A 22,942-nucleotide genomic window follows, 5' to 3' on the forward strand; every position below is an offset into this window, starting at 1 on the left:
TACAATCAGGGTTGAGAACCTGTGAGCTAGAATGGGGGGATGGGGAAACCTTACAAATACTGGTTAAATTCCTGAGCCTATTTCTTCATTTGGAACTTGTGTGTGAGCTAGTCCTTTCCAAGTCTCTATCTGTGTATCTCAAGGTTCTGATCCTGTTTGAACCATCATCTAACCTGTATTTCATCTCTATCTTCATTCCTGCTGTAGGACCCACCTTCTTTTCCCCAACTGCTATTACTTCAGCAACTTCTAAACTGCTTAGTCAGACTTGTCATCTCATTCTTTTTAGTGTTGCTCAGTAATGATGGCACCTTTTAAATGAGTTGTTACCACCTCTGAACCTCACTTTATTACATCATCTTGCACCTCTTAGGCCAATTCCTAATCTCTTCCACCAACAGACCTCATGTTGACTCACAGGTTGGGCTTAGTTGTAACTCGTTTATAAGTATTTTCTGTTAAAATACTGGTATGTGTGGTCCCTTCAGCAGTCATTACTATTCGACCAAGCCTACAATGCCCAGTGCTAAGCCCCTTATATGCTTTTCTATTTAGTCTTCAACCACTCCCCTGGTGCAGTTCTCCTTTTTACAGCTAAGGAAATTGAAGATGAGAAGTTGAAGCAATTTTTCTGAAGTTCACAAAGCTAGAATAAAAATCCAGTCTGTTGGACTCCAAAATGTATCTGTATTAACTGTAATGAGAATCAGGGCCCATTTCTAAACCAGTGTGATTTCCCAAGTACAAGTTTAGTGTGAAACTCACCGGAGATTCATATCAATGAGCACACTCAGCAAATTAGGGACAGGGTTGCTGCTTTTTCCGGTCTCATATAATACAATCTTATTGTACAATGGGAAAATGGAGGTTTGAGAATCAAAAAGCCCATGATTGTTCTACTTAAGTACCTTGTGTTCTCAGTAAGATAGAAATCTGAGCCCTGGCTGGTGTAGCTCAGTGGACACACGACAGGCAACCATACATTGATGTTTCTCTCCCTCTCTCCTTCCCTTCCCCTCTAAAGATAAATGAGTAAAATATTTTTAAAAAATCTGAGACACTGGGCTAATAAATGAAGGTAATGGTTTTAAAACATTAAGAATTCCTATGTAACCTTGAATATTTCTCGTAGGCCGCTTACTCTTCCTCCACAGCTTTTTGCATAAATACATGCATAATTTTTCCACCTAAACTATCAAAGGAACAAGTGATCCAACCTTATTTGATAGAGTCCAAAGTCACAATAGTGTGGCAGGGTTGAGATGTGGCAGGGAGATATCCAAATGTACTTTTTTATAAAGGTGAATGATAGTCAATATGACAGGAAATTAAATTCTGTTTAGTAAGTGTGCAGAGGGCACATTTTGAATCCTTTCTTGTACCACATATACTTCTCTTCCTGAAATTATGAAACAAGTACTAGACATCTCGTGTAAGATATATAAAGAGTATATACTAATTCCAATAACTTCATGAAAATGTATTATACATCTATTTGTATTATTTTCATGAGTATGGTCCAGGGGTTTTTCCATGAGCTCTGGAGTCAGACAGACCTGGATTTGGATCCAGGCTTCACCGGTTATTAGCTGTGTTACCTTGGTAAGTTCTTTATTCTCTCTGATCCTAAAATTTTCTCTGTAAAGTGTAGATAGTAACAGACATAGTTTATAGGATTGTTTTATGAAATAAAATATCACTGGTAGAAGCCTAGCTAACACATTAAGCACTCAGTAAATCAGAGTGGCTGACAATTATCGCTCATTGACCAAGTGTGCAAAAGAACTCAAAATCTGTTGGGGCTACAAATCAAGAGTAACACACAGCTTGGCTAGTTTGTTCAGCCAGCATAATCTATAAGACTACATTTTTTAAAATCTGCTAAATTAGCCCTGGCTGATATAGCTCAGTGGATTGAGCACGGACTGCAAACCAAAGGGTCGCCGGTTTGATTCCCGGTCAGGGCACATGCCTGGGTTGCAGGCCAAGTCCCCCAGTGGGGGCCACATGAGAGGCAGCCACGCATTGATGTTTTTCTCCTCTTTCTCCCTCCCTTCCTCTCTCTAAAAATAAGTAAATAAAATATTTTTAAAAATCTGCTAAATTACAGTTGGTAAATGAATCAATTTAAGCCAAATGAGTGCATTGACTATGACAGCATTTCAATAAGATGACATACTCATTTTATCACAGCCTTTATTTTCTGCTTCAAAACAAAATTTCCAGGAAACAAAACAAAATACTTAACAATGGTTGGGTACAAATGAAATAAAAATCACAGTTTCAAAGAACCAAAATAAGACAACTGCCTAAAGGCAGATCACTTGATTTAACCACCCCTCCCCCCCAAAAAAAAACCCGAAGAAAGAAAAAAGTTAACGTCAAGGATTAAAATGAACAACATTCTATATGATGCTACATTCCCCAATTAAGAGTTCACATATACAACTAAATGTTAAATGTAGAGAAGTGACTGAAATTCTGCATACTTCATAGTAAACTATGCATGAAAGTCTATTAATTGCATAAACTTCCTGAGTGGCTCCCATGCTGTACTAAGTCTACATGCTTAATGTTCATATCAAACAAAGCTTTACATGATTGAGCATGGCAGACCTTGAACAACTGCACTTTCTGATCAGTCACCATTTCTGCTGAGGGTATGTTCTGGATCACAAATCTCAATCGGAAACCTTAAGATATGAAAAACAAATGCAACTTGGAAAATAAAAAAACTAGAAGGATGACAAGCACGCATTTAAGGAGTTTATTTTACACCGGCACATTTTTTACTTAAAAGCCCAGTTTCCCTCTTCCCTTCTTGCTTGACTTTCAGCCTTTTTATTTTTTATTGTTGACTAAAAGAAAACCTTGTAGCCCTGGCCAGGTGGCTCGGTTGGTTGGAGCATCATCCTGCCCACCAAAATTTTGCAGATTTGATTGCTGGTCAGGGGACCTACAACAGGAGGCAGCCAATCAGTGTTTCTCTCTCTCTCCCTCTCCCTCTCCCTCTCTCATTTTTCCCCTTCCACTCTCTGAAATCATGAGCATATCCTCTGGTGAGGATTTAAAAAAAAAAGAAGGGGTGGTATTGATGGAGTCCAGAAGCTGGGGTCATATATAATGTGACCACAGGAGGAAGCTTTTTGGAACAGAGCCATAAAAGAGATGCCATCTGAGTCAGAGAGAGAGAGAGAGGAAGAAACACCTTTCTTCTTCCTTGGTTTCTTGGGGGGAAAAGAAGAAGAAGAAGAAAAAGAAAAACTTCCAGAACGGGAGCTGCTGTTTTATACACCTCTTTAGCCATCTCAGTTTAAAATAACTTCACTGAAGCCTAGTTAACTATCAAGACATGACCAGTGTTTGTGTTCATCCTTCACATACAACTGTTTCCAGGGTGATCCGAATGCATTTGGCTCCACAAAACTTTCATGCTCTTATAGACCAGGGACGAAAAAAATGTTCATGATTTCACTTCAAAGGATTTTAGCACATTTGACTGTCACTATTTACAGTCTATATTGTTTTAAAAATTCAATCCTAGAAATTACATTGACCAAATCATTGGCCTTTTCTATACCACCCTCCTTCTCTGTTTCATCTTCTACAACAAGGGGGTGGGGTGGGAAAGCAAGTCCCCAGTAAACTGTAGAATGAAATATGAACAATATATTCTAGAAAATCACCTGCATATTATTTCAAATATCTCAAGTTTTTCTGATCCAAAAAGATTAAAAACTAACTCCCAAACTGATGGTAAATATACCTCAAGAGTGTACTTCTGCATGAAGCCTGAAATACAGTATTTACTACCATTAAATGTGCTGTAGTGTTACACACAGTAAACATGTGAAACAAGGAATATGTGGTTTACAAACATTTGCTGAGTGTTTTGGGGGGGAAAGGAATGTATCATTTTCATCACTCAGAAAAGACAGCAAAGAAGATCAATGCCTCCAATAAACTTTAAAGAATGGATAAACTGAAAGCGTACAGCTATTTTAAGGTAACAAAACATCACTGCAAATATCTAGCAGTATGCTGATATGCTAAATGACAGGCTATTGCTGTAGGATTTGTCAACTATTTCACTGTGGTAGTTAAAACAATTTCAACCCATAGCCCTTTAGGCACACAGATAAGAAATGCATCTTTAATAAAAGATGCAAAGTTACAGGCACTGGACTGTCTAATTTAGGTATTTTCTTAACATTTATTTTACAACTAGTTCCTACAACTAAGTCCTACATTGCCCCCAGCTGGCTTTATTTCTCTGCTCTCCACCCCCAAATTTCTAAAGCTTATTTCACAGAGGCACGTGGCTCTCATCCCTAAAACACAGATTGGTGGCAGAGTGATGGCCCCTTCATCTCAAAGTTATAGTTAATACTGGGACAAGGAGGCAGGACAGGTTTATAGCCTGTAAGAATACTGAGAATCAAGGCAAAAAAAAAAAAAAAGCAAGTTTCACAGGCAGTGTTTACTTGTGCACCCTAAAACAGCACTTAAAACGAGGTAGATAAACAAAAGTAACTGGACTGGAATTAACTCTGGGGTTCTAAAATGATACATCCCATCATACTGTACACTCAATACATTCTTCACTCAATCTAAAATTCGCAGTGGAAAAGTGCCTTTTAAACTTTCACAGATAATTTTGCTGTCAAGCCATTAGAGTTCATGCTCAGTATAAAATTCGTAAGAAAAGGATGAAAAACAGAATGGATAGTTTTTATATTATAGCAAATTACCTTAAATAGAGATTCAGGACTGCTACAAATATACACAGTGTAATTTTCATTAGATTTACACCAATACTGGTTTCATGTTCTTATGATGTTACACCCAACTTCACAAACATAGCAGCAGGTATTTCATGATGAAATGCTCACATTACCACATACGGAGATACAGTACTAACCATCAGACTTGCACTTTGAGAAGTAAACATGGTGGATGGACATACAGACCACCCCCCCCAAATAAACTTTACAAGCAGGATGGCTTAATACAACCTTTTTCTCTTCTACAAGAAGGAAAATGAAAATGACAGTTTGTATGGTTTCTTTTTGAGGGGGGAATGGGTAGAAGGCCCTTGTTATACAGTAGGTTCTTTGTTAAGTAAGAAGGGAATTTCTGAGCTTTACCCCGAGAACTAATTATTTCTGGGTTGCAAAAGTACCTCAGCAAGGATGCAAACTGCACTATTACATGATTTAGCAAAAGTTATGAAATAATGCAAAATCCCTAGATAGAAAACTAGCCAATATTTACAGTCAAAGTGACTATATGCTGAGTCAAACATCTAAGTAATGGAAAAACTAACCTAAATGAAAACCCACAGTGATGTGAATAACACTGTTTTCTTCATTTCTGCACAAACTCAGTTTTTCTGTATTTTTAAACTTATACACATTACATATACGTAATGTATACATAACATATATGTTCACCCAACTACTGCAGTCAGACAGCAGTACGTTATTCACCAACTTCGAACTTGAGACTACGTTTCTTTCCAGCAAAAAATCTGAAAAGATTCTAATTATTACAAGGCACTGCAAGTCTGCAGGCAAACAAATGATGAATTAGACATAAAACAGGTGGTGGTAAATGTGGGGACATGTGATGTGGAGCAGCCATTAAAAAATGTAACTGTGCATGTCATCCATGGAGCTTTTTTCATCTTGGGGGTGCGCTGTCTAAAAGGATTGTGACTATAGAAGAAGGGATCTCAAAACCTGCAGCATTTTCACTTTATAGGTTATTAAGCCTCCATGTAATCACACAAAGCCAACTCTTATCATGAAACGAGCAGTTTTAAAGAATTAACAGGTTTTAGGCACATTGTTTTTGTATACATGGTAAAATAAACACTGGAATGCAAGCATTTGCATTACACGAATGTCCTAAAATCACTTCGTGACTTGCAAACCAGTGTTGTAGAAGGAATTTGAAGAATCTGTACATAAGATTTAGAAAGACTCATCCAAACTAGAGCGTTTTAGGAAAAGAAACTTTGGCTCTTACCAACAGCAGTTCTCAAAATGCTGCCCTATATGCCCCAAATCGACAGAATCTTTATGATGTTGAGTGTGAACCTCAGGTAAGTATAAGACACATTTTTTTTAAGAAAAGGGTACTGAATATCTCAAAGTAAACTGTGCAAAAAAAAAAAAAGAAAGAAAGAAAGAAAGAACACCTATTAAATTTTCTTCATTACCTAACAAACTGTGGGGTAAAACTTTTAGTAGAATATGGAGGAAAATCTGTTAACAGAAATGTTGGGTGATAATTTAGAATGTATACCAGTAGGCAGAACTTGTTATTAAGGGAAATGAGTGCTAGAAATGACCTTGAAATCAGCCGAGGGAAAAGTTAAGTATTTTAAATATGTATATGTAGTGGTCAATAAATATCACTTAAGAATTCTACTTGGATTTCACAGACTGAGCATTAAGTGACTCTGTGAACAGCCTTTTAAGATCATTATAGTTAACCTTCTTGAAAACTGAAAGTGTTTATTTTGACATTGCCTTCCCTCCTAAAACTGGATAAAACCCAGTAAAGTGCAACTTGACAGTGATATCTCGCTCAGATTCTAAAGAGGCTGCCCAAATCATCTAAGATCTAAAAATAAGATGCTATAGATACTAATTAGAAATTATAACAACTAAAAATGGTAATTAAAAAAACTAAAAAGGTAAGGGCAACTTAAATAGTATACTTCAAGGGTCTACTATTTCACTGCAGGACAGTGTATACCCCACATCTCTTAGAACCCTGTAAAGCCAGTGTTTCATGTGTAAGTTGTAAAACCTACAAAACCTACTGTGTCAAGTAAATTTCACTTCGGAAGAATGGGTCAATAGAGGTGTAACTTGAATCCTCTTTGTTAGGGGATTCAAGTAGTTTGGGGACAAAGATTCCCCACAAATGAGATTCTTTTCAGCTGCAATATATCCCTTGCAAAAGAGTGCAAGCCAAACCAATGCCTCTCAGATGCTCAAAAACAACGTAGTGTGCACAAGATAAACAAGGAGATAGCTGCTTTGAATTACTAACAAAATCCTAAAACAGCTACAGTATTTGCAGAATCAAGGAACTGTTACAGTTCTGTTTTTTCCTTTCTTTCCGCCTCACCTAAAACAAAGCTTCACTCCTATAGCTGTGACGACGGGAAGAAAATCACATTTAAAAGGGCTTGTGTTCTATATTGGTTGACAAAGTTATTCTAATTTTATATACCAAAATGTTTCCTGCAGCATTACCCTGCCTTCTGTGAAAGGTAAACCTAAGATAATCATGTGAAGAATCCCGTAAGACTCCAGCTGTTGGATGGTCACACTTCGTCCACATTTGGGGAATATCAATTTAAACAGTTTTTTATACATTTTAAAGAAAAGTATCATCCAGCTGCAGACAGCAGCAGTAAAAAAATGGAGGCTTTTCAGCAAATCATGGAAAGTGTCCTGGAAATGGTAATGCTCAAGCCGAGCTTATTTAAAGCATTCTCAACAGTATTTTTAAAAAATCAAGTATCAAAAAGGATAGGATTTGAAGTGAAAAAAACATTTCTGTGCGCAGTGTTCTATGTACAAACTGCACAGTTCTACAGAATGATGAGCTATATCAAATACTACACCAGAACCAAAAAAAAAAAAAAATGCAGTGGAAAGTAAACTCAAATGATGGAAAATATGGCAGAACCCAAGAAGAGGAGTTTAATATCTTAGGTGTCCCGAAATATTTCTGAAAAATAAATCTCCCTGTTCTTCATCATCTACTCTGATTCACTTGGGACCAGGAGGGATAGCGGATGGCTTCTGCGCTGATGAAGCTGGAAACGCCTGCAAACTCATCCCCAGCTGGAACGGTCCCCCAGGCTGGGTAGGAATCACTAAAGGCTGTTGTGGTGCTCCTGAAATTCCTACCCACTGTACTGGATACCCTGGCCCCCCCACAGCATTATACTGACAAACAGGGGGCATTCTGTAGGATGACAATGGCCCAGGAAACGAAGGGAGTGGGAGTCCTTGTGGCAAAGAGGTCGGGACAGCTCCGCGGATTTGGGACAGAGAAGAAATCCATGTTGGTGTGTAGCCCAGAGTGGATGGAGTATTCTAATGAAAACAAAAATAAAAACAAAAGATCAGTTTATTTGGCAGATGTTTGCTCCATCTAAATTCCTTCCCGTTCTTTTTGGCTAACTACTCCATTATTACTATGAGTGACTACCATTTTTGCAGCACCATTCTGTGTGCTAAGCATAGTTACATACCTTATCCATTTCATCTTCATAACTGCCCTGCATGGTAGGCATTTTCAGATGAGGAAACAGAAGCTGAGATTTGGTAACACCTGACAAACACACTATGCAACTTAATAGGTGAAGATCTGAACACAGTTTCAACTAACTCCAAGGCCCCTGCTAAAAAATCTCTTCATTTTAGTGTCTCCTTTCCTCAGTCTAGAACAACTTTTCTATTTCTTTCTGCATCCTCTTATTCAGCACCACAGACAACAGCCCATCTTATTACAGTACATAATTTTTGGGAGACAGACTGATATAATATGGCATGGGGAAGAGCCTGGCATACAGTAGGTGCTTAATAAATGTCACCACCTTACCCTTTCTACTAAACTATCTCAAATAATTCTGACATTTCTGTTATATTTTTAGAAATTTAAACTCAAGATAAGTATGTTTTTGGCAGTATTGAGAAAATATATTCCTGACTGCCTCTTTTTATCATATTGTATTGTAATTATGCATATGTATACTGAAATTTTATATGGGAATAATAAGGCTAATGGAAGTAAGTAATTCTCACTTGATGGAGAGCTTGGTATCAGCCCCAAAAGCTTAGTTCTTCTAGATTGAATGATGAAGCTAAAACCCATTCAACTCAAGTTTCAAACTAAAGTTAGGGTAATTGAGCTTGACTCAAGAATAAATGACAATTATCTCTTGAGGTAAAAAAAAAACATTTATTTACATTTCAGCAATCCCTTCTTCATATCACTGTTTTTGTTCTGTTCAAGTAAAATTTAATTTAGCCCTGGCTGCAGTGGCTGTGTGGACTGAGCGCCGGCCTGCGAACCAAAAGGTTGCTGGTTTGATTCCCAGTAGAGGGCATATGCCTGGGGTGTGCGCCAGGTTCCTCAGTTGGGGGTGTGCACGAGGCAGCTGATCGATATTTCTCTCCTTCTCTTTCTCCCTCCCTTTCCCTCTTTGAAAATAAACAATAAATAAAATCTTTAAAAAATCAAATTTAATACTTCTGATTCAAAACACCATGTGTAGTATGACTGCATTTTTAGAAATGTATTCCCATGTATCCATAAACAGACATAGAAAGATACCTGAAATGATGTTTATCTAAAGGCATTGACAAATTATTTCTGGGTGGTGGGATTTAAAGGGCATTATTTTAAAAGTTGTACTTTTCTGCACATATTAAACTCTATAACAAATATTATTTTACAAATAATAACAATGTGACTTTTATTTTTAAAAGACTGAATTGGAGCCCTGGCTGGCGTGGCTCAATGGATTGAGCGCGGGCCTGTGAACCAAAGGATCGAGGTTCGATTCCCAGTCAGGGCACATGCCTGCGTTGCGGGCCAGTTCCCAGCATGGGATGCAGAAGCAACCATACATTGATGTTTCTCTCCCTCTCTCCTTCCCTTCCCCTCTAACGATAAATAAATAAATGAAAATCTTTAGAAAAAAAGACTTAATTGGAGATGACCTATTATACCTAACTTCTCTTGGATATTTCAAAAGCATCTCAGATTCAAATGACCCAAATTAAACATGTGATCTTTCTTCTAACAAAACACACTGCCTGCTCATGCCCTCCATCTTGGTCATTGGTATACTAGAGTGATAGACCCCTCCCCTCTGCCATACCTTCATTCCAACACTAAAAATGGTCCATTTTTATCTCTTAAACATTTCTTGGAATCTGTTCACTTCTTTCTATCTCAGCTTCCCTTTATCTGAACTACTGTGACTAAATCTTAATTGCTCTATCAACATCTACCCTTATCCCCAGTATCCTTGTTTCATGCTTTAAGTCACAGTGATCTTTTCCAAAAGCAAATCTGATCACGTTGACCCTAAGACTTCAATGTCTATCCACCTTCTTCAAAATAAAGACAAAGTTCCTTATCATGATCACTCTTAAGACTCTACCTACCTCCTTAGATTGACTGTGCACCAACTCTTCTCTGCTCTCTTTCACTTCAGCCAAACTGGCCTACTTTCAGTCGCTTCGTGCTCCCTTTCCCCACACAGAGCTTTTGCATATGCTGTCCTTTCTGCTTGCAGTCATATGCCCTCCTCCTTTCACCCAGTTAACACCTACTCATCCTTAAGATCTCTGCTCAGCCATCACTTTTTCAGGGAAGCTTTCTTTGACTTGCCTTTACTAGGTCAAACGTCCCTTACTGTATCTCTGTGTAGTCCTTATTACAACAGCAATTTTATACTTCTTTATACAACAAGTCTATTCACATCTAACTGTCCCACCAGAGTCTAAGTTCCATGAGAATAGGGAACCTACTTATTGTTGCTCAGTAACTCAGTGCCTAGTAGAGAGCTTGACACATAGTTAAAGGACCTGGGACATAATTGTGACAACATTTTCAAAGTAAGGCTACAGAACAGTAACATGCAAGGACATCTGATAGTGAGATGGGCTCCCCACACAAAGACATAAGCAACCGAATCTAAAAATAGTTACCATACAGGGTACTATCATGTGCTATGTACTTTATAGGTGTTACATTATTCAATCCTTACAACAACCCTGCAAGGCAGATAGGTATTACCCCTGTTTTAAAAACATAAAAACTGAGGCACAAATGATTTGTCTGAAGTCATACAACTAGTAAATGACTGAGCCGACACCAGAACCTAAGTCTGTTTAAAGACCTTCACCAACTTCCTTCTTACTTCCATTTCTACTGACTCTTCCTTCAAATATTCCCCATTACACTGCAATTAGCCACCCTGCCACTACCACTCAACAAAAGCCTCCATTCAGAGTACTGAGATGTCTGAATGGCAGCACAAATGTATTTATGCCTTGAAATTGACCTCTAAAGGTTTCCAATTTTTACAATGGTGATACTATCTGTGTATAAATAGGTGCCAGGAGTAAAATAAACATACAGAGCCCCCCAAAGCATATACTCTGCTTACTAGTTTGAGAAATCTAGGCGTTTGAAATTTTTAATTCAATGTTAACACTAAATGTATTTTCAGGCTTTCTTTACCAAACTACCTGTAATGACTGTATATACACACATATATGTGCACAGACCTAACACACAAACTCACATGTATCTTTTTCGATAATGAGGGTACAGATTCAAAGCCCTGATTCACATTTTAATAGATTTAGAAATTGTGAAAAAATGATACTTTAAAACTTCAAACACAGAAAAGTACAAATTAAATAAGGCTCACATCCCACCATCCAGCATACTGTTTATGGTATTGTTAATGGTTTTTCTTATTCCTATGCATATATACATATATCTAATATATGCAATTATACACAAATACTATACACACAAATATATATTCTGTGAGACTGTTCTCTCCACTCCAGAATTCACTGTGGACATTTTTCTGCATTTCAATTACATGTATACCTGGATAAGGCCATATGCAATTAAGTAGGCATTGTGTCCATAAACTTAAGATGTCTTTTAAAACCTTCCAGCTTAGTGTCACAATTGTTTTTGATACTGAATAAGGTAACTTATTGGCTCTAAGAATGATGATGTATATATACCATAAGGTAGCTTCTTCTGAAAACCCAAATTCTTCTTTTACCATAGGATGGAATTAACTAACCCTCACTCCAGATGCTTGCTTTTTTGATATTTGACTTTTTTTTTAGATATATAGTCTAAAACAGGGGTCATCAAACTAGGTTCTGCCACCTCGTATTTGCAAATTGAATTATGATGAAATGAAGCCACACATATTATTTAGTTATCATCTATGGCTGCTTTTGGACTACAATGTTGAGTTGAGTAGTTGCAACCCCAAAGCTTGAACATAATTACTGACAATTTCCCAGAAAAAGTTTGCTAACCCCTGGTCTAAAAGATAATTTGTTTAAAGACATAATAAATCTAGACAAGGATAAAAGTCGATATGCTGTCAAGTCACATCACTTTATCAATGGTAACTGTAACCTTATGCTTAAGCGAATCAATTTTTATTATTTTAATTCTTATAAATAAAGAGGATCGGGTATAAACAACTTACTTCATGTACTCTGTTCCAGTTATCTGTCTCTAATTTGTGTTGACTCTGCTTAAGTTGGTTTAAACTTGGCTTAATAAGAGAATTTCCTACTGTTTCCTTTGTCCAGTCATCCACCAGTTTGTGTAAGTCATCTGTGAACATCCCTTTTTTACTAGCTGAAGATTGCTGGCATGATGTTGTATTACTCTCCACACATAGTGGATCTATAAGAAAAAACAGGGAAACCATGAAAGGGAATTAAAACTGATAAATAAATAATCTTCCTTGGACAGCAATGCAACCGACAGAGAGGATAACCAGACATTCTAGTTTAGCTGGGGAAGTTCTGGTTCAAGGCTGTTGCCCTGGATTAGTTGATCACCAACAGTACTTCTTCCACTCTCAAAAGTTTCCCCTTGTTTGGATGGCAGGTTATATGGTCACCTTAGGTATAAATCAAATACAATAAATAGTATCTCTTAAAATTAGCATCAACCCTACTCTTTTCATCAGTTTGCTAAAATATACTTAGAAGAGTTTTAAAAAAATCTCATGTTAAAAGTAGAAAGAACCTTAGAAATTTAATCCAAACCACGTGTTTTGTAACAGGAAAATGAGGCCCAGAAAAACTTTTTGTCTTTTTAGTATACCTTACTGACTTGCAATAACCTTCAGAAAACTAGAATCTCATTTAATTTTTTAACTGATATTTGTTTGTTACGGATAAAAAGATGTGTATCTAGATAGCAGAGACAAAGATGCACATAGTCTGCCAGCTTCATGGGGTCAGGAAGACAAGATGTCCAAAAAAGTGAAAGAAATCAATTACAGGTATCTCCATCAGTGAAAAAGTTTTAAATCTGAGTATCACACCAAGTCTTGAAATTATTTAGTACTTATTAACCAGTGTCACTCCAATAAATTCAATAAAAAGAAAAAATACTATAGTGTTATTATACAAGCTTACTAAATCATTCACATAGAAAAGATCTGTGAAGTTCCAATTCCTCTAACTGACTGCAAACCAAAACTTACGCAGTGGGTCTAAAATAAATATTAGGAAGTAAAGTTGTGAGATTTAAGCACAATAACATTCCCAGGGATTTACTTTTGAAAGCATGTGAAAATTCCTTGTATAGTATGGTACATTTTTTTAATTGTGAAAACATACAGAAAATCCAAAGATAATGTAAAAAGTCCCCATGTTAACATTTTCAAAATACCTTTCTTTATCTAATTTAAAACTCATAACAGTTCTGTGATACAGGCTCAGCAAGCACAGCCGTTTTGTTTTTGTTTTGATGGGAAGATGAGGATCCAGCAACCCAGCAGGTAAAAATCTGGGGTTGTACATAGGGGCTAGAACCTAGGTATTCTCACTGTTAGGACAGGGTGCTGTCCATCGTACCAAGCCAACCTATCCAATAAACTGGGAAATGGATGTGGAAATTGCTTAATAAGGAAGAACATGATTATCTGAATAATTCCTATATATAGTCTATAATTCTCTATGAACCCTGTAATACTGAAAGCTTAGATTCTAGGAGATTAAATATTACATTTAAGTAATAATAAAATCTGCTTAAGAAGAGTTTAGTGAAATACTTGGAACACATTCACATATACAAAAGAGTTTTATAAAAATAATGTTTACTAATTTAGGGCAACCATGGCATTCCAAACTGACATACCAATCTTGTGGGAATTCCTACTTTTCTGAGACTTAAAACCCGAAGACACACTAATCAGCCTATAATAAAAATATCACTTTTTGCCAAGGCTGGTGTGGCTCAGTGGATTGAGTGCCGACTGCAAACCAAAGGATCACTGGTTCGATTTCCAGTCAGGGCACATGTCTGGCTTGTGGAGCAGGCCACCAGAAGGGGGTGTGCGAGAGGCAACCACACATTGATGTTTTCCTCCCTCTTTCTCCCACCCTTCCCCTCTGTTTAAAAATAAATAAAATCTTTTTTAAAAAGACCAATATATTTTAAAAACATCACTTTTTCCTGTTATATCTCAGTACGTTCATTTAAGTCTCTGCCAACTTCAGTTAGGGAACAAATGGCACAGCAATGTTGGGAAGACTTTGGAGCTACAGCCTTTATGTTGTATTCTTACCCTGGAAAAATGTCAGTGGGTAGGAGTAAAAAGAAGAAGACAGCCAGAAAAATATATACATATTACTGCCAGCATTTTTTGCCCACCTAGGCTTTCTTAAGAAGTATTTTTGTGGTTTTTTCCTTTGGGTTCTAAAAAGTTTGTTGCATAGAACTAAGTTTGAATGTCATTCATTTAAGTGCACCATGAACAAGGTACCAAACCAAGCTCATCAGTAAAGTGTGGGTAAAAACAGAATACCCCTTACTGGTTTGTTATGAGGATTAAATGGATTAACGTGCATAGTTTTATCTTGGGACTCCTCAATCCCGAGATTTCCCACTCAAAAATAGTTTATTTATTTATTTTTAGAGGGGAAGGGAAGGAGGGAGAGAAACATCAATGTATGGCTGCCTCCCGTGCGTCCCCCGCCGGGAACTGGCCTGCAACCCAGGCATGTGCCCTGACTGGGAATCGAACTGCGATCCTTTGGTTCACAGGCTAGCTAGCACTCAATCCACTGAGCCACACCAGCCAGGACCCACCTGAATTTTTATCCACCACACATAGATGTGGGACCAGCCTGTTCAGTGTCTCTGCCCCTCCTACCAGTCTGGATGGATATGGTTTCTTTAATTTCATAGTTGTCAGACTTCCATTCAACTTGATTTCTGAGGGCTCTGAGTGATGGTTGTTGTACCGATTCATTGTAACTTTGATGAGGTTGTGTGAGGAGGCAAGCCCTGTTTACCTATGCTGCCATCTTAACTGGAAGTTTCAAATATCCCAGTTTTTATGGATTTGTCATTTAACCTCTTTGGTTGTGTTTTCTCACCTGATTTAGCCTGTTTCAAAACATGCCATAGTAGAAAGCAAGCTGCCTCCTGTTCCTGCTGCCCCCAAATTTATTTTTAAGTATGGGGGAAAAACCTACTGTAAACCCTCCATTTCACTGAAGTGATATATTCCTTTCTCCCAAATAACTCTTCATTTTGCCATTTCATGCCTTTATATCATGCATTTCTATTAATAATACTCTTCCCACTCCATCAATTTTACTGCTGCCTGTCCATTTACCCTTCAAGACCAAATCAAATCTACCTCTTGTATGAAGCAGTCTCAGACCACTATTACCCTTAATGATCTTCCATTGCCTCCTCTCAACCCACTGCAAGCACAACTTGTGGTATTGGGAGGCAATGCAGAATAACAGTAAAAAGCTAAGGTTTTGGATTCAGACATACATGGATTCCCTCTCTTACGAACCCAGTTCCTAGGGAAGTTGCTTAACCTCACTAACTTTAGTCTCCTTGGTTATAAGAAACAGGAACTAAGTTCTACCTACCTTAGAGTTGTTCAGAGAATTGAATTTATGTAATGTTATTATGTTTCAGGATCCCCCAAACCAGACACAGATTCATGAATTCAATAGAAGATCTCACAGATCTTAGCATATAGTTATATCCACAGCTAAATTTATTACAAAGTAAGGATACATGATAGGATTTGCACGGAAAAAAAGACATGGGAATATAGAGAAATTCATGCATAGATTTCCTTATGCTCTCTTTCTATTGTGAATGGGCACACCTGAGCACACTCCTTTCTCACAGCAACAAAAAATGCAGGAACGTAACGTACAAGTTTCTGGCCAGGGAAGCCCATTAGAGACTCAGTTATTGGGAATTAGTCATTGTCACTTTCCAACTAGCCTGTACCAAAATTCCAGACTCTACAAAGGAAAGCAGGTGTTCAGCATAAATCACATCATTTGTACCAACAATCTAGGCAAAGTGAACTACATTAATCACCTAGGGAAGAGAGTGAAACCAAGTTCATACATATCAGCCAAGGGCAAACTTGTTGGAAGCAGAGCTTTCTAAAGACAGCAGTCTTTGTGACTGCTATGTCTTCTTTCCTGCACAGCTTAGCATAATGCTCATGTTTTAAAGTAACTACACACCTACATTGTGGATACCATTACATTGCAATACCATGCATCAGTTCACGTTTGTCACAGATCAGGCATTAATTGTGGGCAGGGAAGGATGGGTGTGGACCCCTCTATATATGTTAAGACAGTACTTCTTAAAAAATTTTTTAATCCAGGACATTCCAAGACATTTTTATTGATTGGAGGGGGGGTGGAGAGAGAGACATCAATGTGGGAGAGAAATATTGCTCACTTGCCTCCTGTATGCTCCCTGACGAGATATTGAACCTGCAACTTAGATATGTACCCTGGTTGGAGATCGAGCCCATAAAGTTTTGATGTATGGGAAGCCATTCCCACCACTGAGACACCCTGCAGGGCAAGGCAGTGCTTCTTCACATGTGTTCTGGGCAGGTCTTGGTGGGGAGTCACACACCAGGCCTGTAACTTCTTTAGTGAAATGTTTTCAAGCAAGCCCTGTCCATTGTTCTTGTACATACAGGTTAACACAGCTCTGAAATGTCAGAAATACTACCACTCGAAGGCATAACCACCCTGAAAGACAGCACATAATCTTAACTATCCTATGATCCAATCCCTGCCTTGCTTTCTCCCACCTTCACATAATTTTACTTATGTTCCCTCCTTAATTTCAAATGCATAAAAGGAACTAAAGAAATGTTCTCTGGATCATTTTGGATCTTGCTTCTCAGAAACTGTCATCAGTTTGGGCTCAAATAAACTTTTTAGTAAAATTTGTTACGTGTTTGGACATTTCTTACATCAAATACTACATACATAATTAAATTGATGAAAGTCAATGTTTTTAGGCATGGAAATTTTAGAATAGAGTAAACTACACTTAAAGCAAGTAGGAGGAAGTAAATAATAAAGATTGGAATGAAAACAAATGAAATAGAGAATAGAAAAGCAATACAGAATCAATGAAACTGAAAGTTGATTCTTTGAAAAGATCAACAAAATTGACAAACCTTTACCTACACTGACCAAGGAAAGAAGAGAGAAGACTTATATTACTAAAATCAAAAAAGAACTGGGGAAACTATTACAAATGTTACACAAGTAAAAAGGATGATAATATCATGAACAACTGTATGCCAATGAATTAGATAACTTAGATGAAAAAGTCAGATTTCTATATGAAATCTAGAAATGAGAAAATCTTAATGGACCTTTAACGAGCAAAAGGAATGAATTACCAGAGGGGAGGGGGAGAGAATCACAGGGGAAAGGGGGAAGGACCCACATGAACAAGTATAAAGGACACATGGACAATAACTAAGGTGGGGAGCACTGGCTGGGGCAGGGCTGGGAATATAAGACAGAAAACTGTACTTGAACAAGAATTAAATGAAAAATAAATAAATAAATAAATAAAATTTCCCACATACAACACTAAGACCCAGATGGCTTTACTGTATAATTCTACCAAACATTTAAGGAAGAATTAACACCAGCACTTTATAAGTCCTTCTGAACAACAGGATACAAAAAAAGGCAAAAGACATGTGTAGGCACTTCACAAAAAAGATACATGAATTGCCAATAAGCACAAGAAAAAGATGTTCGATGTCACTAACCACTAGGGAAATAAAAATTAAACCCACCAGGTTATACCACCACACACCTAGTAGATTGGCTAAAATAAAGAATACCAGCCCTGAACGGTGCGACCCTGTTGATTGGGCACCATTCTGCAAAGCGAAAGGTCACCAGTTCAATTCCTGTTCAGGGCACATGCCTGGGTAGTGGGTTTAATTCCCGGTCAGGGTGCATACTACAGGCAATGGATAGGTATTTCTCCCCCTCTCTAAATTGAATTTTAATTTAAAATAAAATAAAACAACTGAATCTAAAAACAAAAACAAACTAAGCAAACAACTGGAACAAGAACAGAATCACAGAAATGGAGATCACATGGAGGGTTATCAGTGGGGAGGGGGAGAGGGAGGGAGGAAATGGGGAAAAAGGGACAGGGAATAAGAAGCATAAATGGTAGGTATAAAATAGGGGAGGTTAAGAATAGTGTGGGAAATGGAGAAGCTGAAGAACTTATATGTATGACCCATGGACGTGAACTTAGGTAAGGGGGAATACAGGTCAGAGGGGAATAAAGGGTAGAAAAAAAAAACGGAACAAGTATAATAGCATCATCAATAAAATATACTCAAAAAATAAATTACACGATTAAGCCCTGGCTGGTGTAGCTCAGTGGATTGAGCGCGGGCCTGCGAACCACAGAATCGCGGTTCGATTCCCGGTCGGGGCACATGCCTGGGTTGCAGGCCAGTTCCCAGCAGGGGACTCATGAGAGGCGGCCATGCATGGATGTTTCTCTCCCTCTCTCCTTCCCTTCTCCTCTAAAGATAAATAAATAAAATGTTTAAAAAAATAAATAAATAAATTACACGATTAAAAAATAAAATAAAATGAGTAAGTCATTTGGGAACAAAACAGAATAGAGTATAGCAACGCACTGTAGAGCATTAGTTTAAACATCCACATGCTTTTGCTATTAAACCTCCAAAGGTGCCCTCCACGTAAGTCTGTTTTTCACTTCAATCTTTCTGTGGATCATCAAAGCAGACTTCCTGTTTTTGAGTTCTGTGTTCATTTTCTACTTTTGCTGTAACTGATTACCACAGATTAGTGGCTTAAAGCAACTCAAACTTTTTATTTTATAGTTCTGTAGGTTAGAAGTCTGACATGGGTCTTACTGTGGTACAATCAAGGTGTTGGCAGGGCTGCCCTGTCCTTCTGGGAGCTTTAGAGATCTCTTTCCAGGTCTTCTCCACATTCCAGGGGCGGCCTCCATTCCTCGGTTTGTGACCTTCTTCCTCCATCTTCAAAGCCAGCAGCAGTCCATCTCTCTGACACTGCTTCCCACCTCAAATCTTTTCTCTGACACTCCCTCCTGTCTCCCTCACCTACTTTAAAGGAGGAAGCTTATGATAAGCCACGAAAATCTCCCTATTTCAAACTCCACTGATTAGCACGGTGAATCCCATCTAGAACTTCAATTCCCCTTTGCCATATACATGAACACAGTCACAGGTTCCAGGGGTCTACACATAGATATCTTCGGGGGGGACCATTATTCTGCCTCTCACAAATTCTGTTGAAATCTCACAAATACCTTCACAGTTAACCTTCAACCCCCCACCTTGACTTTGCACATGTAACCAAGGAAGTCTGACTTAATTAACCATTTCTTTACTAGTTAAGTAGAGATTGATCTTCTTGTCAAAACCCAAAAAGTATGTTTTCTGATATTCTCATAAAATAAATAATAAAGATCTTATAAGAGACTATATTTTTAAGATCATCTTTATTAGCAACAAACTCCTCAACAAACTCTAAGTGTTAGACCAGCAGCTCCCACTGACTGCTAAAATTTCAAAACTATTCCGGCCACTGATAGTTGGGCCTTCAGGTGTTTATTACCCAAATAAAAACATGAAACATACTTATCTGCTCTCCAAAACCTCTCATCTACCCTCACCCTTATTTCATAAAAGAACTATACCAAAAAAGGTAGAAAAGGATGTCAGAACATGTACATATTTAAATCATCTTTGCTTAATAAAATATATTATTTTTCTAATTGGATCATCTTTCTTCATTTTTTTAAAAAGTCACCTTTAAAATAGATTTACCTGTAGCAACTACACCACTGTCCACATGGGTCAACGACTGGGGGCGACTTCGAAGCTTGCTTTTGAAAGATCTTGGTCTACGTGGTGGTGACACAGGTGGAAGAGCAACCTCTGATGACGGGATTTTGCTATTTTTAATCGCCCGAAGGCGATCATAGAGCTCCTGCAGCTCCTTATTCTGCTGGGTTTGAAGATTTACCACCTCCTGAATATGTCTAAATAAAAATGAAGCAGAAATATTTTTAATGGTACTGGTACCACACAGATGAGCTAAAAATACTACCCCAGTACAAGGAAAATTTAACAAGGAATTTAGGTGAAGAATGTGGACATAAAGAATTTTTTCCCCACAATTTTAAAATGGGAAATGTCTTCTTAGGCATACCGTTAAGTTAGTCAGATGTGAAGAGAACAGGTCAACAAATTAACAAGGGAAAATTTCTAAAACTTCAATATAGTGAAAAATAGTAAAACAAAATTTCAAGTCACATAGCGCTGATAATACTAACCTCTTTTTATTATATGCTGCAGGTATAAACTAGAAGTATTTGCATTATATGGTAAGGGGATAATATTTAGAATTATAAATAGTTCCTTAAAAATCAGTATGAAAAAAACAACCTTATAGAAAGAGATGAAAGAATATGAAAAGGTGACTCCAAAGAAAATGAAATACCAATAGTCAATAAATATGAGCTGATGTACAACCTTAATTAGGAGAATACAATTTAAAAAATTAATTAGTCTGATTGTAATAAATCTGAAAGGATTAATAATACCCAGTAAAATTCTGCAAATAAGTGGAAAACAGGCACTTTCACATATTTTGGTTTTGTGTACAATATGGTATCATGGCATTTGATGACAATTTTAGTAATATTTATCAATTTAACATGCACACATCTTTGACCCAGAAATTCTACTTGTAGGTAGAATTTAAGCAAGTAAAAATACTTGCTTAAATATGTAAAAAATAAGGATTTTCACTTCAACATTGTTTACATAAGCAAAACATGGGATAAAATGGAAATGTCTATTAAGAAGAGATTAAACAAACTTTAAACTGCATGACTACATGCAATTTCAGTGTATGGAATAAAGATTATTTGTGTAAATATGAATATATATACATGACAGTGTTAAGTCAAAAAACTGTAGGATAACGTATACTATGATCTTACTTTTGTCAAAAGCAAAAACTATATATATTTGTAAACGCATAGAAAAACGACAGGCAATATACATATACCAAACAGTTCATCATGGTTGTCTCTCAGAAATTAGATTAGGACACGAGAAATAGGAGATCATTTTTTGTTTCTGCTTTTTAACTGTTGTGATTTTAACATTTATAATTAAAAAAAAAAAATATATATATATATATATGGTCCCTGTTCCTGGCACACAGCTCTTAAAACCCTTGTAATTTCCTAAGTGATAAGAGCAATAGGAGAATCTTTTGTTATATTATTTGATCTTTTATCTTCAAATAACTACAGTTGCTTAAATAGCTTCAGAGTGATAGAGATGAAAGGAGTATCTTGTTATTTATAACAAGAGATGATTCACAACCTCGCTCTGGAGTCTAGGTTAATGAGTGACTTTTGGAAAAGCCCCTAAGCGTGCGGGCCGGTTGCCAGGTGAAGCATCCAAGTGATTACAGGGTGGGAATTTTCAGCCCCCTCCCCTCCACCTCTGGTAAGGGAAGGGGCTGGAGACTGAATTAATCACCAATAGACAATGATTTAATCAACCATACCTATCAAGGTGAAGCCTCCATAAAACTTCCTGAATTGTGAGGTTCGGAGAACTTCCAGGTTGGTGAACACTGCAGAGGCGGTGGGTGAGTGGCACTCATGATAGGGCGAGGAAGTTCCATGCCCCTCCCTTATACCTTGCCATCTGGCTGTTGAGCTGTATCCTCTTATAATAATTAACCTGTAAGTCTACTAAGTAAACTGGTTTCCTGAGTCCTATAAGCCACTCTAGCAAATTAATCAAATTGAGGAAAGATTTGTGGGAACCTCCAATTTATAACAAGCCAGTGAGAAGCATAGGTAATATTACCTGGGATTGTGATTGGCACCTAAGGGGTGGCGGTACTGTGGGACTGAGTTCATTACCTATTGGATCTGATGCTATCTTGGTAGTTCTAAATCAGAAAAGTTTTTAGTCATTAAAATGTCACCAGTCCTAAATTAGCAAACAATCTAACACCTAGTTCTATAAAACGCAGGGAACTAGATAGGTGACAAAAGAGAAAGTGTTCTTACTTTTCTCGTAATCTTTGAAGCTCCACCTTCAAGTCCTCATCCTCTATTTCTGATTCATCATCACTGCTCATTGGGGAAGATGGCGAATAGAAAAGTGAGCTCTGTCTTTGAGCACAGGCTTTTTCTTCACGGAGTAGTAAGCGCTGATTACTCTCTGGACGAAGCTTTGCTACTGAGCTCCCTCTGCCAGCAAGGGAGGCTGAAAATTCACTATCAGAGCTAGGTTGTTTCCCAACAGTAAGTCTTTCTTTCTCTTTAGGCAAATGATCAGACCCAGACTGCATGCTACTTCCTGTGGCTGAATTTTCTTCCAATTCCCTTTCAGGGGTTATTGAAGAGATATCAGTCTCACAAGCTGTGCTGAAAGATGAGAAGTTGTCGGCTTGTTTAGGAATTCCTTTCTCTTCCTTAATCGTTTCATGAAGGGTTTGTAACTTCTGAGGAGAATATAAAGTTTGTGGATTGTGTGTGGCAGGTTCCATTTCAACCAGCTGGACCTTTGCTGTTTCAGTAGAGGCTAGAGCTTCTTCACTAGAATGGCTTGTCATTTCAGTGAAGGCTGGTCTGTGTTCTATTCCAAAAGATGGCACTTTCACTGGCTGCTGCTGAGGAACTGTAATCACCTGAGATACAAAAAGGCAAAAAGTGGCTGGCTCCTCCTAACTAAAGAGTAAACTCACAAGGAAAT

The 22,942-nt window shown here is 37.6% G+C and overlaps 1 protein-coding gene across 1 annotated transcript in view; it reads right to left on the reverse strand.

The window, feature by feature from the left end:
* Positions 1-6,143: 6,143 nt before the first annotated feature.
* Positions 6,144-22,942, reverse strand: part of WNK3 (WNK lysine deficient protein kinase 3) — a 107,369-nt gene continuing 90,570 nt past the window's right edge. Inside the window, exons 19-22 of the mRNA XM_037061661.1 lie at positions 22,255-22,877; positions 19,982-20,196; positions 12,293-12,495; positions 6,144-8,123 (exon numbers count right to left, since the gene is read on the reverse strand). Coding sequence (XP_036917556.1) covers positions 7,794-8,123; positions 12,293-12,495; positions 19,982-20,196; positions 22,255-22,877 — 1,371 coding nt within the window. The 3' untranslated portion in view covers positions 6,144-7,793. The remainder of the gene's footprint in view (positions 8,124-12,292; positions 12,496-19,981; positions 20,197-22,254; positions 22,878-22,942) is intronic.

This window comes from Sturnira hondurensis, unplaced genomic scaffold (assembly GCF_014824575.4).
Source record: "Sturnira hondurensis isolate 20B ecotype Veracruz unplaced genomic scaffold, ASM1482457v3 Scaffold0013511, whole genome shotgun sequence".
NCBI lineage: Eukaryota > Metazoa > Chordata > Mammalia > Chiroptera > Phyllostomidae > Sturnira > Sturnira hondurensis.